The sequence below is a fragment of the Ictalurus punctatus genome, chromosome 29 (assembly GCF_001660625.3).
Source record: "Ictalurus punctatus breed USDA103 chromosome 29, Coco_2.0, whole genome shotgun sequence".
NCBI lineage: Eukaryota > Metazoa > Chordata > Actinopteri > Siluriformes > Ictaluridae > Ictalurus > Ictalurus punctatus.
The window spans coordinates 4,150,451-4,177,442 of NC_030444.2; the positions used below are offsets into that span (position 1 = coordinate 4,150,451).

Here is a 26,992-nt window from a genome sequence, read left to right on the forward strand (position 1 = left end):
TGTTTGCGTACGTGTGAATTTGTGGTAAGGCTCGTCACATATACACACTATACTTGTAAGGAAGCCTTTTGGCTTTTCTTATTTTATATATATATATATATATATATATATATATATATATATATATATATATATATATATATATATATATATATATATATATATAATATTTTCTTTTTTCATTTTAAGCAGCAGTGTTCCTCGTGGGGACCAGACGAATGTCCCCTCAAGGTCTAAACTGTCAGATATTTCTGTTTTAGTGGGGACATTCGGTCCCCACTACGACATAAAACACGCATATACAAACACACACGCATACACACACGGTCATAACAGATCTGAATGGTCTGAATGGAGATGAGGCTGTACCAGTCTCAAATTGTTGTTGTGTTTTTGTTTCGTCTGTGTGTCTGCATGTTTCTTTCGTTCCGTTACGTCTCCTACTGGTTGCGTTTTTAAACTTTGAGTGTGGGAGCATTGTAAAACATTAACAAAGGGTATGTTTATCACTTTTGAAATGTAATTGGATGAATTTGTAAAAGCACTTCTCTCTCTCTCTCTCTCTCTCTCTGTCTCTGTTTCTCAGATTTGGAGGGAGATCACAGGAAGCTGCCAGACGTGCTAAAGGACGACATGTCTGCCCGCCGTGTCTCCTATAAAGAGCCCCGTGCTGCGCTGCCGTTTAACCAGTACCTCCCCAACAAGAGTAATCAAAGCACGTTCATGCCTGCTCAGCTGAAGAAGAGGAGGAGCGAACGTGAAGAAGAACGCAGGAGCGGCAGCAACTCCACCTCCCCCATTAGGTAACTTTGATAAGCATTGATTTTTTTAAAAATCCTAAATTTCTTAAGACTTAAGACTTGTTGTCACAGCCATGGGTGGAGCGAAAGGAAAAAACATTGACAGTGGTCTAAAACTCATCAGAGCGCACACATAAAAACACACACGCACACACACACGCATATACACACCTACCAGAAAGCACCGTTTCATCCTCATGGTTTTCTCATTTACTGAAAGTGTGTGTGTGTGTCTCATCTCTCGCAGAGAGGAGTGTGTTGGCATTTCAAGCGAGATGCCTCTTGCCCTCCACTCCCAGAAAACTGTGACCTGGGCAGTTGAGGGAGAGGCGGAGCCTCAGCTGGATGAGGTAGAATTTAAGAAGATGAGAAAGTTAGAGAAGGCGGGTATTAAAGTGTTGCCTGCTTCTGCGCGATACAGCAGGTTAGAAGGACCTCACAGTGACTGATTTCCTGACTAACTGGACTAATGGTATGAGGGTTTGTGTGTCGTACTCCACTAATTAAAGTACATGCAGAGATTCACAGGACTGTCTTGTAGCTTGTAGTGTGTATAGACGTTGCGTGGACATGCGATTGAGCTTTTTGAGTTGTGTTTTAATAATCTGAAACATCTGGATCCTTGTTTTTGGAATGGATATGATGCTGACCCATATCTTTTGCATGGAGGTTTATTTTGCAATGATGGTTGTGTAAAGTCTTTTGCCATCCAGTTTTCCCATCAGCATGGTACTAGAGAGCATTGCTGCATTGATTTTGGGTTGAACTGTAACCTTTGTCTGAAATGACGGTGTGTTGCGTCATCTGGATGCAAGCTGTGAGATATTAACTTCGTCACAGTGCGTTCCTGCTTGTGCTGTTGACACCAACCTTCCATCAGTCCTAAGGTGACTGCCGTAGAGCCCGAGCAGGCTAAATCTCCGTCTCCTGACATCATCCGTCGATGCGATAACAGCTTCCTACGGGGCGAACAAACGCACGAGTGGGACGAGGACGACGATGATGATGATGATGAGGGCGAAGAAAGAGATAGAAAGGTCCCAGATATCCAAAAGGACGACCTTGCGTCCAGGAGGGCGCGCATGAACCGACCAAAACCCAGTGTCGCGCATCAGTTCCTGCCAAGCTCGTGCAGCAGTAAGGACCGCGAGCGTTGGGAGGGAATCCGGCTTTCCTCGCAGCACGCTGTGCTGGAGATGTTGGAGAAAATGGAGCAGGAGAAGAAGAGGTGTGTGGTGTGAGAGAAGGGGAGGAGATGAAGCGGGAGCAGGGGCAAATCGATGTGGCAGAAATACAATAGCAAGATACTTAGACATGATGCATGTCAGTGTTTTTTTTTTTTTTTTCTACGATATAGCTTTATATTTAGATGTTAGACAACAGGAACTTTTCCAGGAACTTTGCTACAGAATTTTTCCACCAGAGTAATCAGGGCTAATTTTAGTTCCTGGGCTGTTCAGCTCCTTCTCTATAGTAGGTCATTTTCTGTGGACCTGGAACTAATTGGTCAAAGACAAGCTCCATAAAATTTCCATCTCACATGACATTTAAAAAATAAACGAGTGTAGTTAACGTACAATTAAAGCGAAAACAATGAACAACGGCACAACTTTATATTCAGCATCCGACATGTCTGCTGTGTTGCTGTGATTTTGCCAGCTGCTGAAAGACGTCACATCGATTGTCTCACTTCTTTTTTTTATTTTACATAATTATTAAGATCTGTACATAGCAGTGGAAATATAAAACAGGACCTCGATCAGGAGCTGTGTAGATCTCGTCCAGGGTAGTTTCAGAACTCATTATTTCCTCAGAAGGTTTCAGGACCTTACTGGGAACATGCCTATAGTGTGTAGTATATTTGGAAAATATAGGGTCTGTCCTCTGCATTCATGCATCCGATTCATTTCCGCTGTCTTCTTCTTTTCTGTCTTTCTGTGTTGAAAATGTGTGTTGGTGCTGATGTTTCCTCTGTTCCGTCTGTGCGTGGATTGTGCGCTGGAACTTCCTAATGTGTGCACACTCCACGACAGTGAATCTGACACCACCTCCACTGAGGTACCAATTGTAACTCGCAAGGACAATCCCTTCCTAAGTCCTCATGGCAAACAGAAAGCCCAAGAGGAAGAGAGTGATGAGGAGGACAAGGGGCGGTCAGTTGTCCCAAACGTACAGAAGGACGATCTTGCCAGAAGGCGAACTCGTATCGGGTCCCTCCCCCAAAAGGGTCCTCGTCAGTCATTGGCCCAGACTAGTATCACTCAGTCGGACCTTGAGAAGTGGCAGAGACTTTCAATGACCATCGAGAACAGGTGCCTTAAAACCATATATACAAAAGTTCACGATACACACAGGCACTAATATACACATGCTGTCTCGCACAGAATACATCCTAGTCTCTTTCACTCTCAACGGTGAAATAATTAAAAATGGTCGTCAAGTTGCTCCTCACCCATTTTAAACAGCCAATAGCGTTTATCTTACCTCACAGCCCGGGCTGAGCCGTACTTGACAATTAGTACCGTGGATTTTTATAATGTTGGGGGTGGGACACTTCAGATTCATCGAGCGTTTGATAGGACAGAAAATCTGAAGTGCAGAATGATGTCATCAAAATTGATGATCCATATCGGTGGTAGAGAGAGTCTGTAAATTTTGAACGTATATATCTTGTAAATGCGAATTTTTGTCATTGTTTTGGAGCGCACTAGATTACAGATAACTTTTTAAGGCGCACATGTTCATACTAAACGCCACAAAACTTTCATTGTGAATTCATGGGGACTTTAAGCATCTACACTACCAACAACATTACGAATGTGGAAAACCACCGGGGACACAAATGTCACAAAATTATTATTTAAAAGGCTTATTATTTAACGGAGGGTGAACAAGACTAGGGTGCATTTTGTTTTTCTTTTAAAGCAAAGCAAGTTGCCAATGCTAACAGTGTTTTTATTTATTAAAGAACGACACGTCGTACTTTTTATCCATTTATAATCACATTTAAGCCTGTGGAATGTCCACGAAAAAAGCAAACCTGTTCCTGTTGATCACTTCTGTTATAGCAGCTATTAATCTACATGTAACTGTAGAAACAATCGCATATTAGAAGAAGCTCATTAATACAAACCTGTGATTTCCCTTGCAGCTGGAACTACTGTCAGAACAGCTGTTAATAGAAAAATGAAACACCTTCTGACCAATAAGATTAGAGCATTTAACAGCCATATGTCATAAATAATAATAATAATAATATAATAATAATAAGAGGAAGACTATACTAACCTTATTCATATAGCACATTTCATGCATTTAATGTAGTTCAAGTAGATTTACACAATAGTAAAATAAAGCAATAAAAAATGAGTAACAACAGAACAATAAAAAGTGAGAACAGAAATACATAAAGCAATAGAAATAACAATAAAGGATGATCATTCGAATGCTTATTAACACAAAATAAACACCGGCAGTAAAACTCAACCATGAAAAAAAAACGACAAACAAACGTAATAATATAGCAGAATACTGTAAGTACTGATATACAGCTTATTATATTATAATTTTATTGTAGTTGTGTTGTTCCACAGTGAGGCCGCTCCAGTTGCAGTGTCGATCATAACTCGTAAGGAGAACCCCTTCCTGAGCCCCGAGAAAGCAAGGGAGAAAGAGAATGATGAGGATGATGAGAGAGAGACAGAGGGAGGCGGACAGGCCGTTTTGCCTAATATACAGAAAGATGATCTGGCTAGGAGGCGGGGTCAGACTGGGGCCCTCCCACTTCGGGATCATCAGCGGTCATTGGCTCAGACGTCCATGACTCAGTCAGACCTGGAGAAGTGGCAGAGACTGCAGATGAGCACAGAGAACAGGTGCCTGACCTGTCTGTAGGTTTGACCTGCACAAGTGTGCTTCCTGTGTAGTGCCCTAGACGGCCAGTAGGGTGCCATTTAGGATTTGTCCAACAGCTGGGATTGTATAGAGAAGGCTAGTTGCCTTTATGCTCAGCCAAACCTTTTCGTTAATGCAAAAACGGGCTTACCTGGTATTCATGCTTGTGTAAAAGTAAGAGATTTATAAGACTCTTGGCTCTTTTTTATTAAAGCATGCGGCTTTCCTTATGCAGTCACCATTTTAATACGACCACCATTTTGAGAGTTTGTTTCTGTTGTGCCGCCTTTTTTGTGCCACGGACACAATGATGGACTTACAGATGTGGTACCATGTACAGTTTAGCCAAAGCGTTTGTGATTATTATTTATTTTTTGACACCTTGCTACACCGATACAGGACACCCCTGAAAAGTACGGCTTTCTGCAGAGGTTAGAACGAACGCAAATAAACTTCCCGTGTGGAAAAGCCAACCGAGTGAAGGGGAAAGGATGTGGGATGTAAAATTTGCTATTAGGTGCAGTTTCTTTTTCAATGAATATTATGGAGGTGAATTTTCAAGTTAAACTGTGAATTCATGAGCTTCTAACTCGTCAGTCGGTAAAAAAAACCCCAAGTGGGCGGGAATGTGCTTTCTATGGACAGTGGGGAAAAAAAGTGAATGGAGCATCTGCTTATTTTTAAAGGTTTTTTTCCCCCGTCATTTCTTGCACATGTAAAAAAAAAAAACAAACAAAAAAAACATTAGCTATCTCGTCCACTGGTGTACGCTAGGATTTTCTTGTTAGCAGTTTCTAGATATTACCTTCACAGAAAAAGATCTTCACAGAAAGATTAGGCTTGTTTTTGGGAACTGGTTGTTGTTGTTGTTGTTGTTGTTGTTGTTGTGAATGGTTACGTATATAAGTGGATTTTGAACGTTTTTTTTATTGTATAGATGTTGCATATAGAGTATAATGGCGTTCGAGTGTCCTGTGATGAACGGAGAGATGGCTATAGGAAACTAAACTGTCAGGCAAAGTGTGTAGCTCCACAGGAAGTGCCTGAACAGAGATAAAACTCTGTGTGTGGGTGGATGAGAGGGAGGGAGGGAGGGAGAGGTGCTTTCGATGAGGACTTATTTATGATGCTTGCCTCTGCTTCCTATATGATACAATGGACTAAATTTATGTGAGAGAGATTTCGTGCGTGTTTTACTATCTACTATAAGACATATATACGACTATAAGTTTGTTTCTTTTATTCTGTTCTCTTGTGACCTAAAATAGTTTTCTTTCAACATTTAACTGTTTTCATTTGTCATATTTTCTCTACCTTCTTACCTCTAATTCATTTTTCATGTTTTCTCTTACTTGCCTCTCCATATATATATATGTGTGTGTGTGTGTGTGTGTGTGTGTGTGTGTGTGTGTGTGTGTGTGTGTGTGTGGACCTGTGTTTCTTTGTGCCTGTGTGCATGTGATGTGTATAATGTGTCTGTGTGTGGGGGTGTGTTTGCTTGTGTCTCTTCATGTACCGTGTGTGTGTGTGTGTGTGTGGTGCAGTGACTCGCCCCCTCTGTGTCAGTCCTGCCTCGCTGCCTCGTCAGTGAAGGTTGCCCACAGCGACCCGGCTCGTTGCCAGGGGCGTTCCCGCGGTGACCGCAAGCACGTTGTGACGTTCGGGGGCGTGACTAAGATGGAGAGCTTTTCCTGGGAAGAGGAAAGACAGGAAGAAGAGTGGAGGAAAGAGGGTGGGAAGGATGAGTCAGAGATGCTGCGACGCCTCTTCTCCTCAGCAACTGTTGCCATGCCCACCGCTGGGATGAGCTCAGGGCAAGAGAGAGCGTAGGATACACACGCATGCTCGTAGACACACTTGTGCATATAGACACAGTTTTCAGACAAACCAGACACACACTATGGCACACACAACATACTTTGCTTGCTGAATGGCTTTCATTGCGCACACACACACACACACACACACACACACACACGTCTCACTGCTTGCTTAACGCTTTGGAATTGATGATTGATTTAGGTTTAGTGCTTGTGCAGGCATGGGACTGGTTTGTAGTTTCTTTAGTTCTCATTGTTCAGGACTGTACTGTTCATCTGCTTTGTGTGCTAAACATTTAAAAGTACAAAAACGCAGCGCTTTCCCAAACTTTACCAAACATGTGGAAGTGGCACATTACTTCTAGAGTCATTGTGGCGTTCAGAGTAAGATGAATGGGAAAATATCTGATTAGTCTAGTGTAGGGGTTGACAACCTGCGTTAGTCCTGTCGCGATAACTGCTTTTGTCAGACGATATATTGTCCCAGAAATAATTGCGGTAATCGATTTGTCATTTTAAGACCGTTTTATGGCAGTGATGATAATAATGATAATATAATGGCATAATAATGCAAGTACACCCTTTCAAAGAGCAATGAACTTTTCATTCTTAAGAATTTTCAAACATTGGAATTGAAATGTCAAAAATTAAATAACGTAAATAAATAAATAAAACGCCCAATCAAAACAATGAATAAACTGTACTGGAATCCAGTATTGTGAATTCTTTACGCTTTAGTCATTCGCCGTGCGTGTTTTAGTGCGTCGTTACGGAAAGAGCGTATCCCCGACGTGACTTATCGTTCTACCGGGCGCCTAGATGAAACTCAAGCTCACGTGTGCGTCCGGGTCATTCTGTGCAGTCGTGATATCGTGTGTATGTTGTGTATATGTCTGATTAATGTGTACAGGATGCGTTCGGGTGAGTTAATTACCCCGCGAGTAAAGCGCTACAGTTTACCCGTGTGCGTTCGTTCGATCCCCGACGTTACGGACCGCGACCGGATTATACGAAACGCTAGAACTGTTCTTTCTAGATTGTTCTTCAAAAAAAAAAAACCTTGCCGGTGCGTCGTTAATCCCTGGCGTGAGCGTTTTTCAACAGTACGTTTGGATTCAAATCGGTGCTAGCGCTTGCTACACGTCTTAAATTCGAACGCACGCAGTTTTTTGCATTCGGATGTGCGTTTTTATCTGAAATCCGACGGAATTCGAATTCGACCGCGCGAGAGCAGACGAGAGGACCGGAGCGGGGCGGACGGCTAAGACGTCGGTGACGTTCGTTCTTATGTAAACAAACACGCGTGTAAGCACAACGGGCGATATCGACGTCAGCAAGGACGATCAAGGTTACGTTCCAAATATCGTGCGATAAGTCGATAACGCCGTTATCGTGACGGGCCTGACTTGTGCTCGATACGTGGACTCAGTATTTCAGATCGCCAAACTGAACACTCGAACAAATACTGTAGAGCCAATAAATAAAAGTCTGGAGAAGGAAAAAAAAAAAAACGTTCGTAATTCATCAGCTCCTGTTTCCTAAAAAACCAGTACAGCTTGTGTAGCGCATCCGCTGTTGCGGTCTATCGCATGTATTTACGTCAATTATTGCGCTGAAGACAACTCGTCAGATCAGAGACTAGCTACAGCGCTAGAAAGTCCGAAAGATTAGCATTTTGTCAGGCTTTCAAAGATTTATTTAAAATTTCATTTACCTTCTTTGGTCTGATTAGTGAACTGACGACGGGGCTTGTTTTACATGTAACTGAAAATGTTTAATGACGATTGGACAGAAAGGTTTATGTTTCGCATGATAAACTAAACATTATGTTTCTCCCACGTTTATTGGCCATAAAACGATTTTTTTCCCTTTAGGTTTTTATCATATTTTATTTTTAAACAGAGTGAGCAATTTAGTTTTTAACATAGCCGTTAGATACTAAATCGGGGTCGTGTTTTTTCTGTGATTAATTTGCTATTATAAATTCTCAAATTGAACAGTTATGTCCACGCTTTAACTCATTTCTGCACTCCTCTAAAGAAAACATGAGGACAAGCTGACCAAGCGGTCGGCTACGATTACAGGCCTCGCTGCCATTAACGCGCCATATAAAATTGAGTCCTCAAGAGAAATATCGTCTGAAATCAAGATCCTGTCTCCTTGAAGCTCCTTGAAGCACGATGGGGGGTCGAAGTTCATTTTGAACTTTTTGAGCCGAGAAACCGTCCGTCCTTAAAATTTCCTGACACTGGAGACTCCTTCCGTTAATGTTAAATAAACGTACAGAAAACCTTTATCTTTTGTTAAAGACCGTTCCGTGGATTTGTGTTTATTTCTATTGCTCGAAAGATGCACGTGACATGAATTTTCTGTTCCTCTCTTAGTCCGTAAAACGTGTGAAGATGTTTTCCTGTGATAATCGCATACACTATAGATGCAGCGCTTGGAGATTAGTTTGAAAAATGCTGGAGGATTAAGAGTGATCGTACTATAGTTTTGACTGCAATCTCAATAAAATGATGCCATACACTTTGCATGTATTTGTCTTGAGGGAGTAAAAACACACTTCCGTGTGTCTCTGTACTCATTATTCTCTCCATTTTCCCCTCTATATTCGCCGTTATCATAAACATATCCGCTCAGTGGAGGCTCGAGCACCCCGACCTCACCCCTCAAGTCCGCGCAACCCTTTATTTCTGACCCCAAACACTCTTTGACCCTTGCGGAGCGTGAGGATCTTGAGCTGAGGCTGGCTGAGAAAGTGAGGGATGAGAAGGAGTATGAGGAAGAGGAGGAGGAGGAAGAGAAAGAAAGACAGCCTGATGTAAAGAAGGATGACATGATGGCTCGAAGAACTGGACAGTTTCAGAAAGCAAGTGGAAAAGTGTATTACCAGTTCCTCCCGTTGCCTGGCTCTAAGAAAGAAACATGTCCAGCGGATTCGGTTCAGAAAGAGAGCAAGAGTGCATCCAGAGATCCACTTTTGGATAGAAACATAAAAACGAAGCGATTCAAAATGGGACAAAGGTGGGCTCGCATGGTGTGGGGCGTGCGGCTTAGTAAACTGTCTAACCTTAGGTTAACAAATTACTATAAACATTTTTATGAGCCATTGTCATCATTTTGTTTGGTTTTACAATAACTTCTGTCACGCCGTGCACGTTTGTTAACATTCATTTCTTTTTTAAACAACGTATTGATGAGTGAGCTGATTAACTAGCTGACTAACTAATGCTAGCTAGCAGGTTACACTGGATTTGTATTAAATTTCATACATTCAACCTCGATTTACTTCTCGCCACCTACAAGCACAAATACAGTGTGAATGTTAATCATGTGACAATATTTGGAATTGTCCATTATAATATGTTGTGTAGACGGCGGCATGGTGGCTTAGTGGTTAGCACGTTTGCCTCGCACTGCGAGTCTCGTAGGCTCCAACCCTGCCTCCGGACTGTGTGTACAGAGCTTGCATGCTCTACCCGTGCTTCAGGGGCTTCCTCCGGGTACTCTGGTTTCCTCCCCCAGTCCAAAGACTTGTGCTGTAGGCTGATTGGCATTTCCAAATTTTCCATAGTGTCTGAATGGGTGTGCGATTGTGCCCTGCTACGGGTTGGCACCCCGTCCAGGGTGACCCCTGCCTTGTACCCCGAGTTCCCTGGGATAGTCTGCAGGCTACCCGTGACCCTGTGTAGGATAAACGGTATGGAAAGTGGATGGATGGAATATGTTCTGCAGTCCGTTCATGCATACACTACATACTCATAAATAGCAGCTTCACAGCCTTGTGTTTGAGTGGTTGGTGTCATCTAACACTCGATGGATGTACTAATCTGAAATTCTAGGCCCGAGTTGACACATTTGTGAGTTGACCCAAATCTGATTTGTCTTTGAGTTTTTATCTAACATCATGAGATTTAGATTTTTGTGTTGTGTGGTCTTTGTGTATTTGTGTTTAAGACTAAGCACCCTTTTAACAGAGTTGAACAGGTGAAACCCGAGTCAAACGCACCATCACCTGCTGCTCAAAAGGAGACAGAAGTTCTTGGCTCAACTTCGACTCGTGCCGAGGTTCATTGCGGCAGTTTCACTTACCCTGTTTATGATGAGGAGTATAATGACAGAAGTCCCCTCCCTAACCCGGAGAAAGATGACATGCTTGCAAGGAGGACAGGATCATACCAAAATGCAAGTGGGAATCAGTTTAACGCCTTTCTGCCTAAACCTGGCGGTGTCGACGGCAAAAAGAAGTCTTTGAGTGGGCAGTACCGGTCAAACGTCAAAACCAGCGGGCAAGAAAAGAAAAATACTCAGGAGAGGTTAGGCACTTGAAGGAGAGGCGTGTGCATGAATGTGCTTTTCATGCAAGTCCCGTGGCCTTATTTTATATGCAAAAATGTATCTATGGATAACAATTGAATTGCAGTACTTTCTGAAACTGAGATTTAATATTGCGATTGAATGTGATGGCTTAGACTGTAGTATCACAGCAAGATCTCATTGGTTGTGATTCTGTTTGGCTAACTTGTGGTGAAATTGCTTGTACCTTGGATTTCTTAAACCCTCTTCACAATGACTCTATACTCTAACTATATTTCCATGGGTTTGCTTTATACGGTAGACGTCGTGGATTTAGTTTGATTGTGGTTGCATGATTTACTGGTGGCTCTATTGCTTTGGCTTGTTTTATGACTTGTGTACAGTATGTAGCACTCTTAACTACTAGTTTTTATTCCAGCTTTTGTGTTTAGTTAGGTATTGCTCTTAATACAGTTGTCTTGCACTTGTTTCTAGTCAAACACGAGGCATTTTCCACTGCACACTAATAAAACTAAAAAGAAACTGAGCAAACAGGAACGGGAAAGTAACTCTGACGGGAAAGTAACTCTGCTTCTACCATCTGTGGAACCAACCTTTGGACTGCGAATTTTAAAGGTTGTACCACCAGATACCGATGCGATCATGTTGTGGAGCCAATGCAGAGGTGCTTGGCCTTCTGTCCAATCTATTAGTCTGCAACACAAAGGAGAGGGTAAAATAAGGTAAGTGAAGTAAGAGACCCAGGTACGGTACGATGGTCCATTGCCACTGAACTGGATCTAATGCGTCGGTCTTATTGAGATCGGTCAGCAGACTGGCGAGAACCTAAAAGCTAGGAACAAACCTTCAACATCATCCAGCCAGCCCCAGGAACTGTCTCACATTTTTGATCTTAGACCATAAGTAGGCCTCAAGTACTGCGTTTTATTTACCCCTAAGTGACCAGCCATGGGGTTCTAATGAAAAGCATTTCCATGCAGCTTTTTGGAGCGAACATGTGCATCACAGTGTCTTGAGTGTCTAGTCTCACTCTGTAAACTTTATTTCTTGACTTGCAAGGATAGACTTGATCTCTAATATGATTATAATTCCGGAGACGGCAGTGAGAAAGTTTTACTTAAGAAGGGGTGAGAACGTAGCGAGGAACAAGCTCGGTGGCAAATTTCAATCCGCCTTCACAACTCTGTGAAAATAAAACACCAGCTAAGTATGTATCTGTGTGTCACCTGTTACAGATTGCATGCAGTAAAAACAAGGCAAAAATGTTTCGGTTAAACATCAATTTGGAAGGCTCTCGAGACATTGTTGCTCCTCTGGATGTTAAAAGTGCACAGACTGGAAATTTGGAGGACTGTGGGCGTAGCTTTTTATGTGCTCATTTTTACCACAATTCTTGTGCCAAGTTTTAAAAGACCGTCTCCAGACATGTATTCTCCAGAGGAATACTGGATTGGGTTGCTGATCTTTTAAACCATCTCTCATATTGGCGTCTTCTTTCCTGGGCATCGTACAGCTGGCTGTGGTGGCCTCTTCTTACAGGGTGCCAAGATGAAAAAACAATGCTGACATGTCACGTCCCTGAGTTTGTGGTCCTCTTACCATCTGAATGCCATCAGTCAGAGTGTTGGGTTGGTGGCACTGGACCCACTGCACACTGCAGGTTTGGAGGCTGATGATGAAATGCTCTAGCACCTCGTCTGAGTTCTCATGGTCTATGTCATTCTGCAGGAGTCAAGGATTCTCTGGGTGAAGTATGAGAATAGAGACACTGAGTTTGTTACAGGTGAAGGTGAAAGGTTGCGCCCAACAACCCCAAACCCCCCCCACCCCCCCCCCCCACCCCCACCCTCTTCTGGTGTCTCAAAGAAGCATCGCCTAGGGTGACTTCAATGTAGGCCAACCCACTCAAACACAGCCCTCCTTAAAGCTAGTTCTCAGGTGGCAAATCTACGAACAAAAACATGAGCCAGCCTAATGCCGAGGCAGCGCTCTTTCCCGGTATGTCTCAACTTCAACCAAATGTGCCATAATGGCCAGGGGGACAGTGCTCACATATGGAGTTGAGGGCTGTTCAAAATGGCAATGCCAGCAGCTTATGACTCCAGAATTTTAGCAAATGTGTCCGGTTATTAGATTTACAGGCTGCGGACTGTCGCTCCAGCAGCGCCACAAGGGACTGGATGTCTTGGGCAAGAGGACTCTGCTTCTTCTTCACTTTGCATCATTATCATGGCTATTTTGATACCTATATATCACATCTTGCAACATGCTACATTGAGCAATGAACAGAACAACCCCACCCCAAGTGCCATTTCTTCCTGTTGGTGCAAAAGCAGTATCTATGGTTGGTCCCCACTCCACACCGCTGGTTAGGAGTCTGATGATGAACTGGCCCTGCACCTTCTGAGTTCTCTTGGTCTGGTCATTCTGCAGGAGTCACAGATTCTCTGGGTGAAGTACATGAACAGAGGAAGAGGACAAACAAGATCTACTATCACAATCTGGTGTAGTATTGGCCCCAAGTGCCATTTGTTCCTGTTGGTACAAAAAGACTATAAATGGAGTATTTGGTACAGGACTACTAACCTGTGGGGGAAAAAAAATCCGTTTTCCTGTGCGAAAAGTTTTTGTAATATGTGCAGTGGAAAAGGCTTTGGGCTCTTAGGTGCTTGGATTGTATTTTGCCTCAAATGTAAGTGATTTTGGATAATACTATGTAATAAATGCTTTAATTTTAGGCTGCCCTAATCATGGATCAGAGTTTTGTTAACCTCTTGGTAAAGTTTGTTTTCAAGGCATGGCAATGAAGTTTTTAAGTAAACTAGAGCGTACCTGTTCTGTTGTGACTAATCTGAGGTCTTTTTCTTTTTTTCTTATGTGCCTGTCCAAATAACCGTCAGCTTCTATGGTTTGTTTGAACTTGAACTACAGTACCGAATGCTGCTTCTTCACAATGTTATTTCCCTTCCTATCTTTTGCTTCAGTAACCATGGCTACAATCTCAACCCCACCCCTAGATCTGTGACCCCGCCCCCAGCAGATGTTGATGACATACCCAGAAAATGCCCTCAAATTCTGGATGGGGAGAAAGCAGATACAGTGGGCATGATGGGCGGGGAAATTGATGTTGTGGGCGGGGCCCAGGCACAAAGACCTTTACTTTTATCTGACCCTGATGCACGGCACACGTTTTGCCTGGATGATGACGTTTTCCCTGTGACGTGAGGAGCTCCTTAACCCTCTCAAACACACACACACCTATAAAAAAAAAAAAAAAACCTAGATATTTTCCTCCTTGTACATTAACTGTCTGACCCCAAACAGCCAACAATCCAATAACAACCAGTTTTATCACATTTCAATCCTATAGGGTCTGAATAGAAGTCTGAGTCCAGTACCATGAACTGTTTTTATTTCATTATCAAAAATGTATACATAAATGTACTCCGTTCTATACTATATGCTATGTACAATGCTATCTGAAATTAGTAGTTCTATTTAGTAAAAAAAGTATTTAAAAATGCTATATAGTGGCACACAGATGTAGTCAAAGTCCCCGAATTCTTTACTCAAGTGAAAGTGCAAATACGCATCTAAAATAAATACCCTGGTAACAGTTGAAATATAGTTTCAAATTCTTACGTCACTTTGAAGTAAAGAAGTACACACAGAAATGTAAGTGTTTTTGCTTTGTTTTGATTTTGCGATGAGATTTAATTGAATTAAAGGGTGGTGTGTACAATTAGAAGGTCAGTTACTGCAGTACTTTGTGTTAAATGTCATTGTTAGCACTGCTTTCAATAAATAAGAGCACAATTATTTTTAGACCTATAGCACCAAAAAAAAAAAAAAAGATCTTATGCAATTTAAATACAATTTGTAAATATTATATTACTTTTGGATAACTCATGAAATCAAAATAGTTATTTGTAGTGGAATCAGACTTCTGGACTGTGCACTCTGCTAAACTAAAGCAGGTACTCATTTGCATGTTATGTGACATCATTCTCAAAGGATTACCGATATCAGTCTTGTTTCCTGCAGATCGTAAATCATGCGTGCTTGAATTGACGTATGAGAATTAAAGTACTTCTCATAGAAGGGATCTAGAAAAGCATTTGGATTTTCAGCTTGTGTTATACGATTGAATCACAGCCGCAATTCCAAAAAAGTGGGGACGGTGTGTAAAGTGCGAATAAAAACAGAATGCGATAATTTGCAAATTTCATAAACCCATATGTTATTCGCAGTAGAACGTAGAAAACATATCAAATGTTTGAACTGAGGAAATGTAACATTGTAAGAAAACAATAAGGTCATTTTGAATTTGATGGCAGCAACACGTCACAGAAAAGTTGGGACGGGGGCAACCAAAAGCTGGAAAAGTAAGTGTTAGTAAAAAGAAACAGCTGGAGGGTAATTGGGAACAGGTCAGTAACATGACTGGGTATAAAAAGAGTATCTTAGAGAGACAGAGTCTTTCAGAAGTAAGAAGTTCACCAATCTACGAAAAACTGCGTGTATAATTTGTCGAACAATTTCAGAATGATGTTCCCCAACGTAAAATTGCGAAGACTATGAATATCTCATCATCTACAGTACATAATATCATCGAAAGATTCGGAGAATCTGGAGAAATCTGTGCGCAAGGGACAAGGGTGAAAATCAATATTGCATGCCCGTGATCTTCGGGTCCTCAGGAGCCACTGCATTAAAAACAGGCCTGATTCTGTAATGGAAATCACTGCATGGGATCAGAAACACCTCCAGAACTCATTGTCTGTTTGCCGTGCCATCCACAAACGCTGGTTAAAGCTCTATCATGCAAAGAAGAAGCCAGATTCCATCCCATCTTTACTTCTGAAAGATACTATCTCTCTAAGATACTCTTTTTATACCCAATCACGTTACTGACCTGTAGCCAATTAACCTAATTAGTTGCAAAATGTTCCTCCAGTTGTTTCTTTTTACTAACACTTATTTTTCCTTCTGTTTTTTTTTTTGTTGCCCCGTCCCAACTTTTTTGAGACGTGCTGTGGCCATCAAATTTAAAATGACCTTATTTTTTTTCCTTAAAACGGTACATTTCCTCAGTTTAAACATGTGATATGTTTTCTATGTTCTATTGAGAATAACATATGGGTTCATGCAGTGTGCAAATCATCGCATTCTGTTTCATTTACATTTTACACCGCGTCCCAACGTTTTGGAATTGGGGTTGTAGTACCACTGTTGATCTTATTAGGGGTCCAAGCACTGCAATTGCTGGAACCCTTTTATTATTATTATTATTATTATTATTATTATTATTATTATTATTATTATTATTATTGAAAGCTCACAATCTTCTTCCTTTAATTTTTAATGTTTTAGATTCAGTCACAAGGCTTCTAGTGTTTCTGATGAAACCGAGTAAGTGCCTGTTTGTTTGTTTGTTTTCTGTTATCCGTTTTCTCTGTTGATCTTTTCCTTCTCTGTGAGCTGCTGAAGAATAGCAGTTTTTGCATGTAACTACTGTAACTTCTTTCACTCATGCATCCAAAAAGAGACGTTCCGATCTAATCTCTAGTCCAGATAAGTTTACGGTAGTGGAACACACACTAGCATGCACAGTAGGTTCTACACACTCTAGCATACACAGTAGTATGATGGTGTTGAGAATGTATTTTAAAGATCCTTTCCTAATTGACTGACGTTGGCCTCGTTTCTTTACTTCATTTCCCTTTTCTCTCTGCATCCTGCACTGGGTTTTAACCTTTAAACCTCGGCTCAAGGTCCACGGCCTTGGACTTGTGTGTACGCTGTTAACAGATGTTTGTTCCGCTTCTTTTGTTGTTTACAGGAGCATCAGTTTGACTGACATGCGTGACGAAGAGGAGGATGTGGACTCGCTGTCACCACACAGCCAAACACGACATGAGAGGCTGCACAACCAGTACAACAAACTCAAAGAGGAGGAGGACCAGTGGCAGGACGTGAGTCACATCTGAATGAATGCTACGTGTAACAGTATGAAGGAAAATAAAAAGTCCGTACGATGCAGACATATCTGTTCACACATTTGCGTATGGACAAAACTTCATACATTATCTCCTTGTTTTATATAAGTAACATGACACAGACATGCTGTTATATAAAAATAATCAGAGATGGATTAGTGTGATGCAATCTGTCCATGTTATCCAGAAAGCACAACGCCCTCCATCCTGAAGGCTGATCCGTCTGTTTGTGTGTCTGCATGCATACAGGACTTGGCTCGGTGGAAGAATCGAAGGCGCAGTGCATCTCAGGACCTGATCAGGAAAGAGGAGGAGAGGAAGATGATTGAGAAACTGATGACGTCGGAGGGACGTTCTCATCGCAAGAAGAGCATCAAAACTTACAAAGAGATTGTGGAGGAGAAGTGAGGGACCGTCACTATAATTACTATATCACTGTCTTACCCGCAGTCTTTCCTACTTATTCATACTTATTTTAAAAATATGTATAAAATAAGATATTTAGGACTGCAGCATTTCCCTATAAAGAACGTGGGGGGGGGGGGCTAAAATTGGGCCTGCTGTGTGCGGTGAGTCCTGATTGACCTTCAAAAGCATGATATTGCAAGATATTTCATCATGTTTTCATGTCCTTGGATTCTCGTTCAACCTGCATCGTGTATAAAGCATGAATATAAAGTCTTGTTATTTATTAAGTGTTATAATTATTTGTGCCTTTTTTTTTTTATCTCTCTCTCTACACTTGCTCTAGGGAGCGTCGAGAGCAGGAGCTGCACGAGTTATACTGCCAAGCCTCGACTCCCGAAGAGAAAGCAGCCATATTACAGCGCTATGCCCTCCGCTTCACCATCAGCGACGCCATATTGGAGAAACTCCAGCTTCCAAAACTCCCATCTGTCGCAACACTCCAATCGGCATACGCACTGAACGAAGAAGCCGAACGTCCAGAGTCTCAGACATTCGCTGAAATAGAAACAGATTCTAGCGACCAGTACTTTAAACAAACAACACACCCTATTATGCACAGCCACCTCAACACTCCAGATTTGTCACCTATCGAAGACTCTAGAACTCCAGATGTCCCACTTTATTCACAAATCCCCCTCTCAGTAGTCCGAGACTCCAAAACAGCAGAAGTCCAACTTTCTCCAGTCCGAGACTCCAAATCGCCGGCAGTCCAACATTCTCCAGTCCGAGACTCCAAATCGCCGGCAGTCCAACTTTCTCCAGTCCGAGACGCCAAATCGCCGGCAGTCCAACATTCTCCAGTCCGAGACTCCAAATCACCGGCAGTCCAACTTTCTCCAGTCCGAGACGCCAAATCGCTGGCAGTCCAACTTTCTCCCGTCCGCGATTCCAAATCATCAGAAGTCCAACTTTCTCTAGTCCAAGTCTCCAAATCGCCAGAAGTCCAACTTTCTCCAGTCCGAGATTCCAAATCATCAGAAGTCCAACTTTCTCCAGTCCGAGATTCCAAATCATCAGAAGTCCAACTTTCTCCCGTCCGCGATTCCAAATCATCAGAAGTCCAACTTTCTCCAGTCCGAGACTCCAAATCGCCAGAAGTCCAACTTTCTCCAGTCCAAGACTCCAAATCGCCAGAAATCCAACTTTCTCCAGTACGAGACTCCAAATCGCCAGAAGTCCAACTTTCTCCAGTCCGAGACTCCAAAATTCCAGACGTCTCCCTCTCACCTTCCCTTGATTTCAAAACCTTAGAAGCCCCTCTTTCTCAGATCAGAACAACCAAAACACCTGAATTCCCTCTCTCGCCTGTTCGGATACCCCCTGCGCCGTCCAGACCTGTGCCATTACTAACACCAAAACCATACAGCCAGCCCAAATTTAATCAGCCTTCTTATAAGCAAGTTAAGGTAAAACACATTCTTTTTTTCTTTCTTTTCTTTTTTTTTTAAAAAATATAAACAGTAGGGTTCAAAAGCCCTGGGGCTGTAACGCAGTTACTATCCAAATTTTTAACGGTATTTGAGCCTGATGTGGGCGTAGCCTAAACAGAACATTTGCGTTATTGTTTTTAAAACATGACCTCCTCCACAAAACACTGAGAAAAACTGAAAATGTCAGCAGTCTGTGAAGTCTGGTTCTGTCAGTTAGTTAGTATTTTTGTTTGTATATGCCTGCAATTTATTCTAAATAATTTAGTCAGTTTTATTTCCCAGAATATAAATAAACTAATTTAAACCCTGAACAGGCAGTTACTAGGGATGCCATAAATGCTTGTTGGTAAGCTTTCGGACCTTATTGTATATTCGTTTATAGGTTATCCCTTCACTTATTGTGTTTTTATGTTCGCTTTGTTTTATTTTGGCCAGAATGATGGACTGGTGCGTGTGAATGGTGACTCCGTTGTAGAGGACACAAGAGAGAGCCCAGTGAGACCCGTTTCTTTCACCCCAACACCACCGAAACCAAGTCCGTGTCCTCAGCGTTCGTCAGAAATCTCAGCAGGAAGTGAAACCACAGCTCAGGAGTGCACTCGGACCTTACCCGTTCAAAAAAGCGAACATGTTAAAGAAGAGAATGACAGTCACAGCAGTCCAGTTACAAAGAGTACAGAGGACAAGACTTCCAAAACTCCCACAGATTCTGAACTAACAGGTTGGAGACGTTTCTGCTCTTTGGCTAAGTTTGTGTTGTTTCATTTCATCTGTGTACGCGCTAATCGTCATCACAGTGTGTCCAGAGTGTGGGAATGGCTGTGTGAGTGTGTATGTGAGTGTGCCCTGCGATGGATTGGCACCCTGTCCAGGGTGTACCGTGCCTTGTTCCCAATGCTCCCTGGGATCGGCTCCAGGTTCCAGTGGCTCAGTGTGTCGTTTCTTGCTTGTCATAGGAAAGCAGACCATCCCTGCTCCAGCAGTGAAGCTCAACTGTGTGGTGAAGACGACCATCGTGACAGAGCTTAGAGAAACACACTCGCTCCCCACAACAGACGCTCCTATTGCTGACCAGGTATAGTTAATACTTTTCATTTGGACTAATGCAAAAAATCCTCTTTAGCAGGGGGTGTGTCTAAGTTAGCTTCCTAATTTTGGTGGCCTTTAAACTGTCAGACTAATTCATTTATTAAACATATTATTAAAAGTGCATGTATTGTAAAGACACTAGAACACCCGGGCTTTAAAGCAGAACGTAGGATATTTAGGCAGATGGATTACAAAATGTAGTGGAAAGGAAAAAGTATGAGCAATAACATCTACCGTAGACTTAACCTTTACCTTTGTAACATTTCATATGAATAGAGGTGTGGAAATTATGTATAGTCCCCGCCGAAACTATCGGAACTGCAAGGCCAGTTCTTTTTTTTTTTTTTTTAGACCGAAGACATTTGGGTTTGAGATCAAAAGATGAATATGAGAAAAGAGTTTAGAATTTCAGCTTTTATTTCCTGGTAGTTATTGGTTTTGTAGGCGTGTTGGTCTGATACAAAATAGCACATTTTGTATCAGACCACCCAATTTGTAGGTGAGCAAAAATATTAGAACATTTGCCTAACCGGTCTTTCTTTTAACCCAGGTGTGTCCTGTTAGAGTGATTGTTTGAACAATAAATAGCTCTGAATGTCTACTCTTGGTTTTAGCCTTCAGTTTCACCTGTGAAGACTGCGTTTGTTGTTAAAAAGGATAAACCAACATGAAGATCAGAGAGCTGTCTATGGGAGAAAAGCAAGCCATTTTGAAGCTGAGAAAAGCGGGAAAATCAATCAGAGGCACTGCACAAACATTGGGTATAGCCAATACAACAATTTGGAATGTCCTGAGAAAGAAAGAAACCACTGGTGTACTGAGCAACAGACACCGAATTGGTCGGCCAAGGAAAACAACAGCATCTGATGACAGAAACATTGTGAGAGCTGTGGTACAAGAGGAATAAAACACTGCAGGATATGTGTTCTAGGAAAATTGGAAACATTGCGGGGGTGGGGTTTGGGGGGGGGGGGATTATTGTGTTGAGTTAAAGTAGGAAGAACCAATTATAACTGGTAGGATTTCCAGCAATTTTGGTTTTATGGGTAAGAATAAAAATGATTATCAGACGTACTGGGTATTTTAAAATACATTTTACAATTGTATTGCTATAAAAGAAATAAATATGGTACATGACATTAGGATTAATAAACTGAGATTAGATATTATTCTGAATGTGTGTTAATGTGAATGCTTCTGAACCATGAAATGATGTCACGTTTCCCCGATGTTTAGATGAGCTGTTCAGACGGATTAGACCAGAAATCTGATGAGATTTCCTTCAGTGAGTCCAGAAACGCTGACGTTACCTCCTACTCACTTACTCTGTCAGGTAACATATTACCCACAGTTCCTTGCTTTGCTAACCATTTAAACTCTCCTCATTATCAACTCTCTTAAAAAAAATTGAATTTACTTTGGATTTCCCTTCAAATTTTGAATTATATTCCTCACTCTGTATGCTTTATCCCTGTTTCTGGTTTTCTCTCTGTTCATTTTCTGCCTCTGTATTTATTTTTTAAACCCATCTCTATGGCTGTTTTTTTTAAAAATTATTTTATTGTGTGTCCTTATATATGTGTGTGCGTCAGATCCCACACACTCCTCCAGTAGCTCTAGGTTACGCTGGGAATTCTTCGCGCCTGCAGGTAAAACTGGTCAGAGTGGAGAAGGAGGGCGCGTTCATCCACCTACTTTTCTGTCGCATCTTGTCCTTCGTCAGGGTCCGGTCCTTGTTGATCCGTCCATTCTGAAATGTTTTACACGTTTACACATTGCAACCTGTTGAGGGCATGAAGGGATCTTTTACAACTGATAGGCATTGATATATATATATATATATATATATATATATATATATATATATATATATATATATATATATATATATATATATATATATACACACAGTGCTGTGAAAAAGTATTTCCTTTTGTTTCTGGTGTCTTCTGTTTTTGTGTACAGTATATCTCGTATTAATAGTTTTAGATTTTCAAACAAAATGCATAAACCATAAAACAAAGGCAACCTGAGTAAACACACAATACTAAAATATTAGATTTTTTTTTTTTATTATTGAAGCAAAAAAAGAGTTATCCAACACCTATCATGTGAAAAACTAATTGCCCCCTTAAACTGAAAATCTGGTTGCGCGAACTTTAGCAGCAATAACTGCAACCCAAACGCTTCAAATAACCGGAGATCAGTCTTTCACAGCGCTGTGGTGGTATTTTGGCCCACTCTTCGTTGCGGGACTGCTTTAGTTCAGCCACACTGGAGGGTTTTTGAGCATGAGCTGCCCGTTTAAGGTCCTGTCACAGCATCTCAATTGGTTCAAGCCAGGACTTTGGCTTGGCCACTCTAAAACTTTAATTTAGCTTTTTTTGAGCCATTCAGAGGTGGATTTACTCCTGTGATTTATTCCATTTTTGCCCAGTGTCTTTCTGATAGTGGAGTCATGAACAGTGACCTTTATTGATGGAACAGAGGCATGTAGGTCCTTTTATGTTTGTGACTTCCTGGATGAGTCGTTGCTGTGCTCTTGGAGGAATTTTGGAAGGTCGGACACTTCTAGGAAGGTTCACTACTGTGCCGAGTTTTTCCATTTGTAGATAATGACTCTCAGTGTGGTCCTCTGGAGTCCCAGAGCCTTTGAAATAGCTTTGTAACCCTTCCCAGACTGATGTATTTCAATCACCTTCTTCCTCATCCTTTCTGGAATTTCTTTCAATTCTGGCACAGTGTGTTACCGAGTAAGACCTTTTAACCAACTTCATGCTGTTGGAAAAAGTTCTATTTAAGTGTTGATGTGATTGAACAGGGTTTGCAGTAATCAGGCCTGGGTGTGTCTAGTCCAGCTGAACCCCATTATGAATGCACTGTCATAGATTTGGGGAATTAGAAGCTATGGGGGCAAATACATTTTCACACAGGCTTTAACTTAACTTTTTTGCTTCAATAAATAACAGTATAATTTTTCACAGCGCTGCATATATACACACAGTACTGTGTAGAAGTCTTAGGCACTCAATTTGTTTGTTCTAGATTTTCTCTTTTATTATTTCTACCTTATCGAGTCAGTACAAAAACATGTTCGATTTCCCAACATTAGTTTTCCAGCACAAAATGAAATGTTACAGAAAAATATTTACATGACACTTTTCAGGGTTTTGCTGCAAAAATAAGAAACAAGTGCGACAGTCAAAGTTCAATTCAATTTCAGTTCAATTTTATTTGTTTAGCGCTTTTAACAATGGACATTATCCCAAAGCAGCTTTACAGATATATATGAATTCGGGATATAAATTTTAAATGTATGACTTCATCCCTAATGAGCAAGCCAGAGTCAACGGTGACGAGGAAAAACTCTCTGAGGAGGTCCTCCCATGAGGAAGGAACCTTGAGAGGAACCAGACTCAAAAGGGAACCCATCCTCATCTGGGTGACACCAGATAGTGTGGTTATAAATAAATCCCTTCTATAACTGTGTACTACATGATCAAATAGTGCAGTTACATAACTAGGAAATTCATTATCACATTATCACAGAGTTACTCTGTAATCAGTCAGCTTGCTTCTAGCTGCATGTGGTCCTAGTATACATACTTCTGGCTTGTCAGGATTGAGTAAAAAGAAGCATCGAGTGTCTAATGTCCTTTACACATGTCTTTGCTGAAACATATACTGTAGCTGTGTGTCATCAGCAAAACAGTAGAAACTAGCACCATGTTTATGAATAATTTGACCCAGAGGTAGCATATATAAAGAAATGAGAAATGGGCCTAAAACCGAACCTTGAGGGACACCAAACTTTACCTCAGTATGCATAGAGAAGTCATCATTTACATCCGTGAACTGATAACGATCAGTCAAAAAAGACCTGAGCCAGGACAGGGCCGTTCCCTCAACTCTGACATTTTCTATTCTATCGAGGAGAATAGTATGATCAGTAGTATTAAAAGCTTCACTAAGTTCAAGCAACACATGCAGGGAGACACAACCCTGATCAGAGACCAGTAGAAGGCCACTTTAAAGTCTCCAGAAGAACTGTGGCTGGTTCTGTAAGATGCTCAGTAAAACTTACCAGCTGATTTCCTTATAAAATTGCACACCCAAGACCACTAATATATATATATATATATATATATATATATATATATATATATATATATATATATATATATATATATATATATATATTTTTTTTTTTAAAGCAAGCCAAATGTTGACTTTGTTTCATTTATTTTTGTTTCATTACTGTTTACTGCTCTTTATAGTACTTTTTTTTTAATATAGAAAGGCATATGCCTAAGACTTTTTGCACAGTACTGTAAATAACCTGCTCCATTTTGTCCTCACTAGGCTTCCATAGTAAGAACCAGGCAGGAACCATTTTTAACACACCCTAGCAATCTTCCTGTTCTATTTTCCACATTCCCGTATATACTCATCGCTGTTTTAAAATGAGTGACACATTTCAGTTGAATTTGACCATTTTGGCCACAAAACATTTACTTTTAATGTGTCGTGTAACGAATTTCACCCGTTTCTGCAAAATAATTAACTGGAAGTAATTATGTAATAAGTAGAATGTGCCCAGAACTTATTAAATCGTGGGCTCAAATTACACAATTTATTGTGACAACATACTAGACATTGTAACGAATTAAAAAAAAAAAAAAAAAGAACCAACTTTCAGAGGTGTTTTGTGTACGTTCTTCCTAATAGTAAGAAGACGTTGACAAGGGTGTGTCAAAAAATGATAGAGAATCATGGAACTACAGTAGTGGAACATACACGATGAGTTCCTGATGATTGCGTTCCTTATAAACTGTACTCTTTTACAGCATCCTCCATGGCACTTTGTTGGAACAAGTTTTGAAGATGCTCTTTCCATGTTCTTTCATTATTGTCCTGTTCTACACTGTTTTTATGTCTTCATTAGCTTGTCATAGAGCAACAAGCAGCCATGTGTTTGGAATGAGCGTGTTCTCTCTATATATTCCAGCGTGTAAACTACCTCCTCTCTCTTTTCCTCTTTCATTTTCCACAGATGGATTCGACTTCACCAGCGAATGTGTGAGTACCTCCGATCACGCTCTCTCACCGTCTTCCTCTCTTTTGCTGTCTTGTTTTTGTTTCCTTTACACCAAGTAGAAGCTGTCCTGTCATTTCCCTTTTCCTCCTCTTTCCCTGTATTTTTTTTTGTTTTGTTTTGTTTTTTGTTTAATTGTGTGCGTCAGATCGAAACCCCAATCTTGAACCTTGCAAAGAGGGTCAATCACTGGACGTGGGACCCTAACGAAGAGCGTAAACGGCAGGAGAGGTGGCAGCAGGAGCAGGAGCGCCTGCTACAGGTACATCGGAAGGTCACAGGTGTGTCACATTGACCTGTGACCTTCCACAGCTAAAAGATGTGGAAGCGCAGCTCTAACTGTACTGGACATCCATAAGATGTAAGAAGAGGCTTATAATGATTGCGTAGATTTTTTTTTTTTTAAATCTCGAGGTCCAGAGCTGCACTCACTGTCCTTGTAGCCGGTTGTTGTTGTTTTTTTGGTTTGTTTTTCCCCCACTAAGAGCTGGTGGTCTTCTGTTCCTGTCTCATCTCATTTCACCGTTTCTATTCTATCTCTTTTTTTTTCTGTCTCTTAAACTCTCAGATATAATTTATCCATTACGCAAAGTATAATATAATCGCATACGGCTGTAGACGTACTCAATGACGAGACTCGAAGCAAGGTTACATAATTATTGTTATTATGCAACACAAGATTGCGTAAGTCTCTGATGAAGATTCGTTTCCAGGCCTATTTGTGTTCCTAAAACCTGCTAGAAGAGGTTTATATAACAGCAGAATAGCGTATACTCCTAGACACAGCGAACATGTACGAGTAAAGAATAAAAACCTGCTGGGGCTTTCCATTATAGGAAAATAATCAACAACAGGATAGTGTGATGCGAAGTTGATTATTCTTCAGCGGCCTGTTGTGTAACGTATTAGAACGAGCGCATTAATATAAACCTGTGATTTCTGACAGTAGTTTTAGCTGTAACATAAAATGATGGGTATATCACATATATTAATGTGCATGTTCTCATACGTTGTTGTTACTATAGTAACAGCTAAGGCTACTAATAAACAGATTGAGGAAAGTTGTTATTTAACAATAACATACAGTCGTACAAGCTTTCTGTCAGGAGCCATAGTTATGTTTAATGTAGTGGAACGTCCACAAAACAAGCTTTTTTTCCCTCTTGAAGTAAAATAAGTCAAAAAATATGCATAACGGAACCTGTCGTGTTCCGAAGAAACCGGAAACCCCAAAATGAACAATTCAGCGGCGCCGTGATGTACAATTTGTCATTCTTAAACAGCGGATTAATTAGAGATTTACGTTTTGGCACAAATCCTTAGAATTTAGAGGGTAAAATATCAATCACTCAGTTGCAAGGGAAGTCAATGAGGAGATTTAAAACATCTGTCTGCGTTCCCTGTAGGAGAAGTATGAGCAGGAGCAGCAGAGACTGAAGCAGGAGTGGGAGAAAGCTCAGAGGGAGGTAGAAGAAGAGGAAAGGAGACACCACGAAGAGGTACATCTCGTCAACGCTCCATTTCTCAGACACCCCGCTACGATAACGATGTACCGGTGCTGATTTGTTCCACGTTATCATACATAACCGACGAGTGATCGATTCTGAACAGGAGCGACGGATCTTGGAGGAAACGGTGGCCCCGCTGACCCCGCACTCGTCCTCTGGTGTGACGGAAGCTCCGCCCGCTTCCACAACCCCTCACGACACCATTGTGCTGTCATTGGCTGACTGGGAGAGGAAACAGGAAATGCTGGAGAAAGAGGCAAAGATGAACCAGAGAAATGGTTTAGAGCACAGGTGAGAGAGTGAATATCGACAGTACAGTCATTTTAGAGCAGGAAACTCATTGTACTTAGTCCAGTGTCAAGTGGGCTGGACCAAAAAAAAACCCCAAAAACAAAACATTTATTAGCCCAATAACACGTCAACATCCTGTCTTCTGTGGGTTTGTTTATCTAGAGTGCTATGTAAAAGGTACATTCTGAATACCCAATGGATTGAACACGTACAAAACAGATGAATAGACTTCAATTAATTACCAAGAAAACAAACGTTCCAAATTATGGTTTCACCAT

The 26,992-nt window shown here is 41.2% G+C and overlaps 1 protein-coding gene across 7 annotated transcripts in view; it reads left to right on the forward strand.

Moving 5' to 3' along the window:
* The window catches only part of limch1a (LIM and calponin homology domains 1a), a 67,403-nt gene that overhangs the window by 31,752 nt on the left and 8,659 nt on the right, over positions 1-26,992 (forward strand). For 2 of the 7 annotated variants that reach the window (XM_053677643.1, XM_053677645.1), the window contains exons 8-27: positions 587-803; positions 1,048-1,224; positions 1,681-2,028; positions 2,834-3,112; positions 4,394-4,675; positions 6,239-6,520; positions 9,158-9,541; positions 10,495-10,833; positions 13,819-14,055; positions 16,208-16,246; positions 16,677-16,809; positions 17,083-17,237; positions 17,585-18,707; positions 19,167-19,452; positions 19,688-19,806; positions 21,057-21,153; positions 24,874-24,899; positions 25,064-25,177; positions 26,322-26,414; positions 26,527-26,714. In XM_053677643.1, the coding sequence (XP_053533618.1) occupies positions 587-803; positions 1,048-1,224; positions 1,681-2,028; positions 2,834-3,112; positions 4,394-4,675; positions 6,239-6,520; positions 9,158-9,541; positions 10,495-10,833; positions 13,819-14,055; positions 16,208-16,246; positions 16,677-16,809; positions 17,083-17,237; positions 17,585-18,707; positions 19,167-19,452; positions 19,688-19,806; positions 21,057-21,153; positions 24,874-24,899; positions 25,064-25,177; positions 26,322-26,414; positions 26,527-26,714 (4,918 nt within the window). Of the gene's footprint in view, positions 1-586; positions 804-1,047; positions 1,225-1,680; positions 2,029-2,833; positions 3,113-4,393; positions 4,676-6,238; positions 6,521-9,157; positions 9,542-10,494; positions 10,834-13,818; positions 14,056-16,207; positions 16,247-16,676; positions 16,810-17,082; positions 17,238-17,584; positions 18,708-19,166; positions 19,453-19,687; positions 19,807-20,434; positions 20,622-21,056; positions 21,154-24,873; positions 24,900-25,063; positions 25,178-26,321; positions 26,415-26,526; positions 26,715-26,992 lie in introns of those variants that run through there. The other 5 variants (XM_053677644.1, XM_053677646.1, XM_053677647.1 and 2 more) reach the window with 5 other exon arrangements.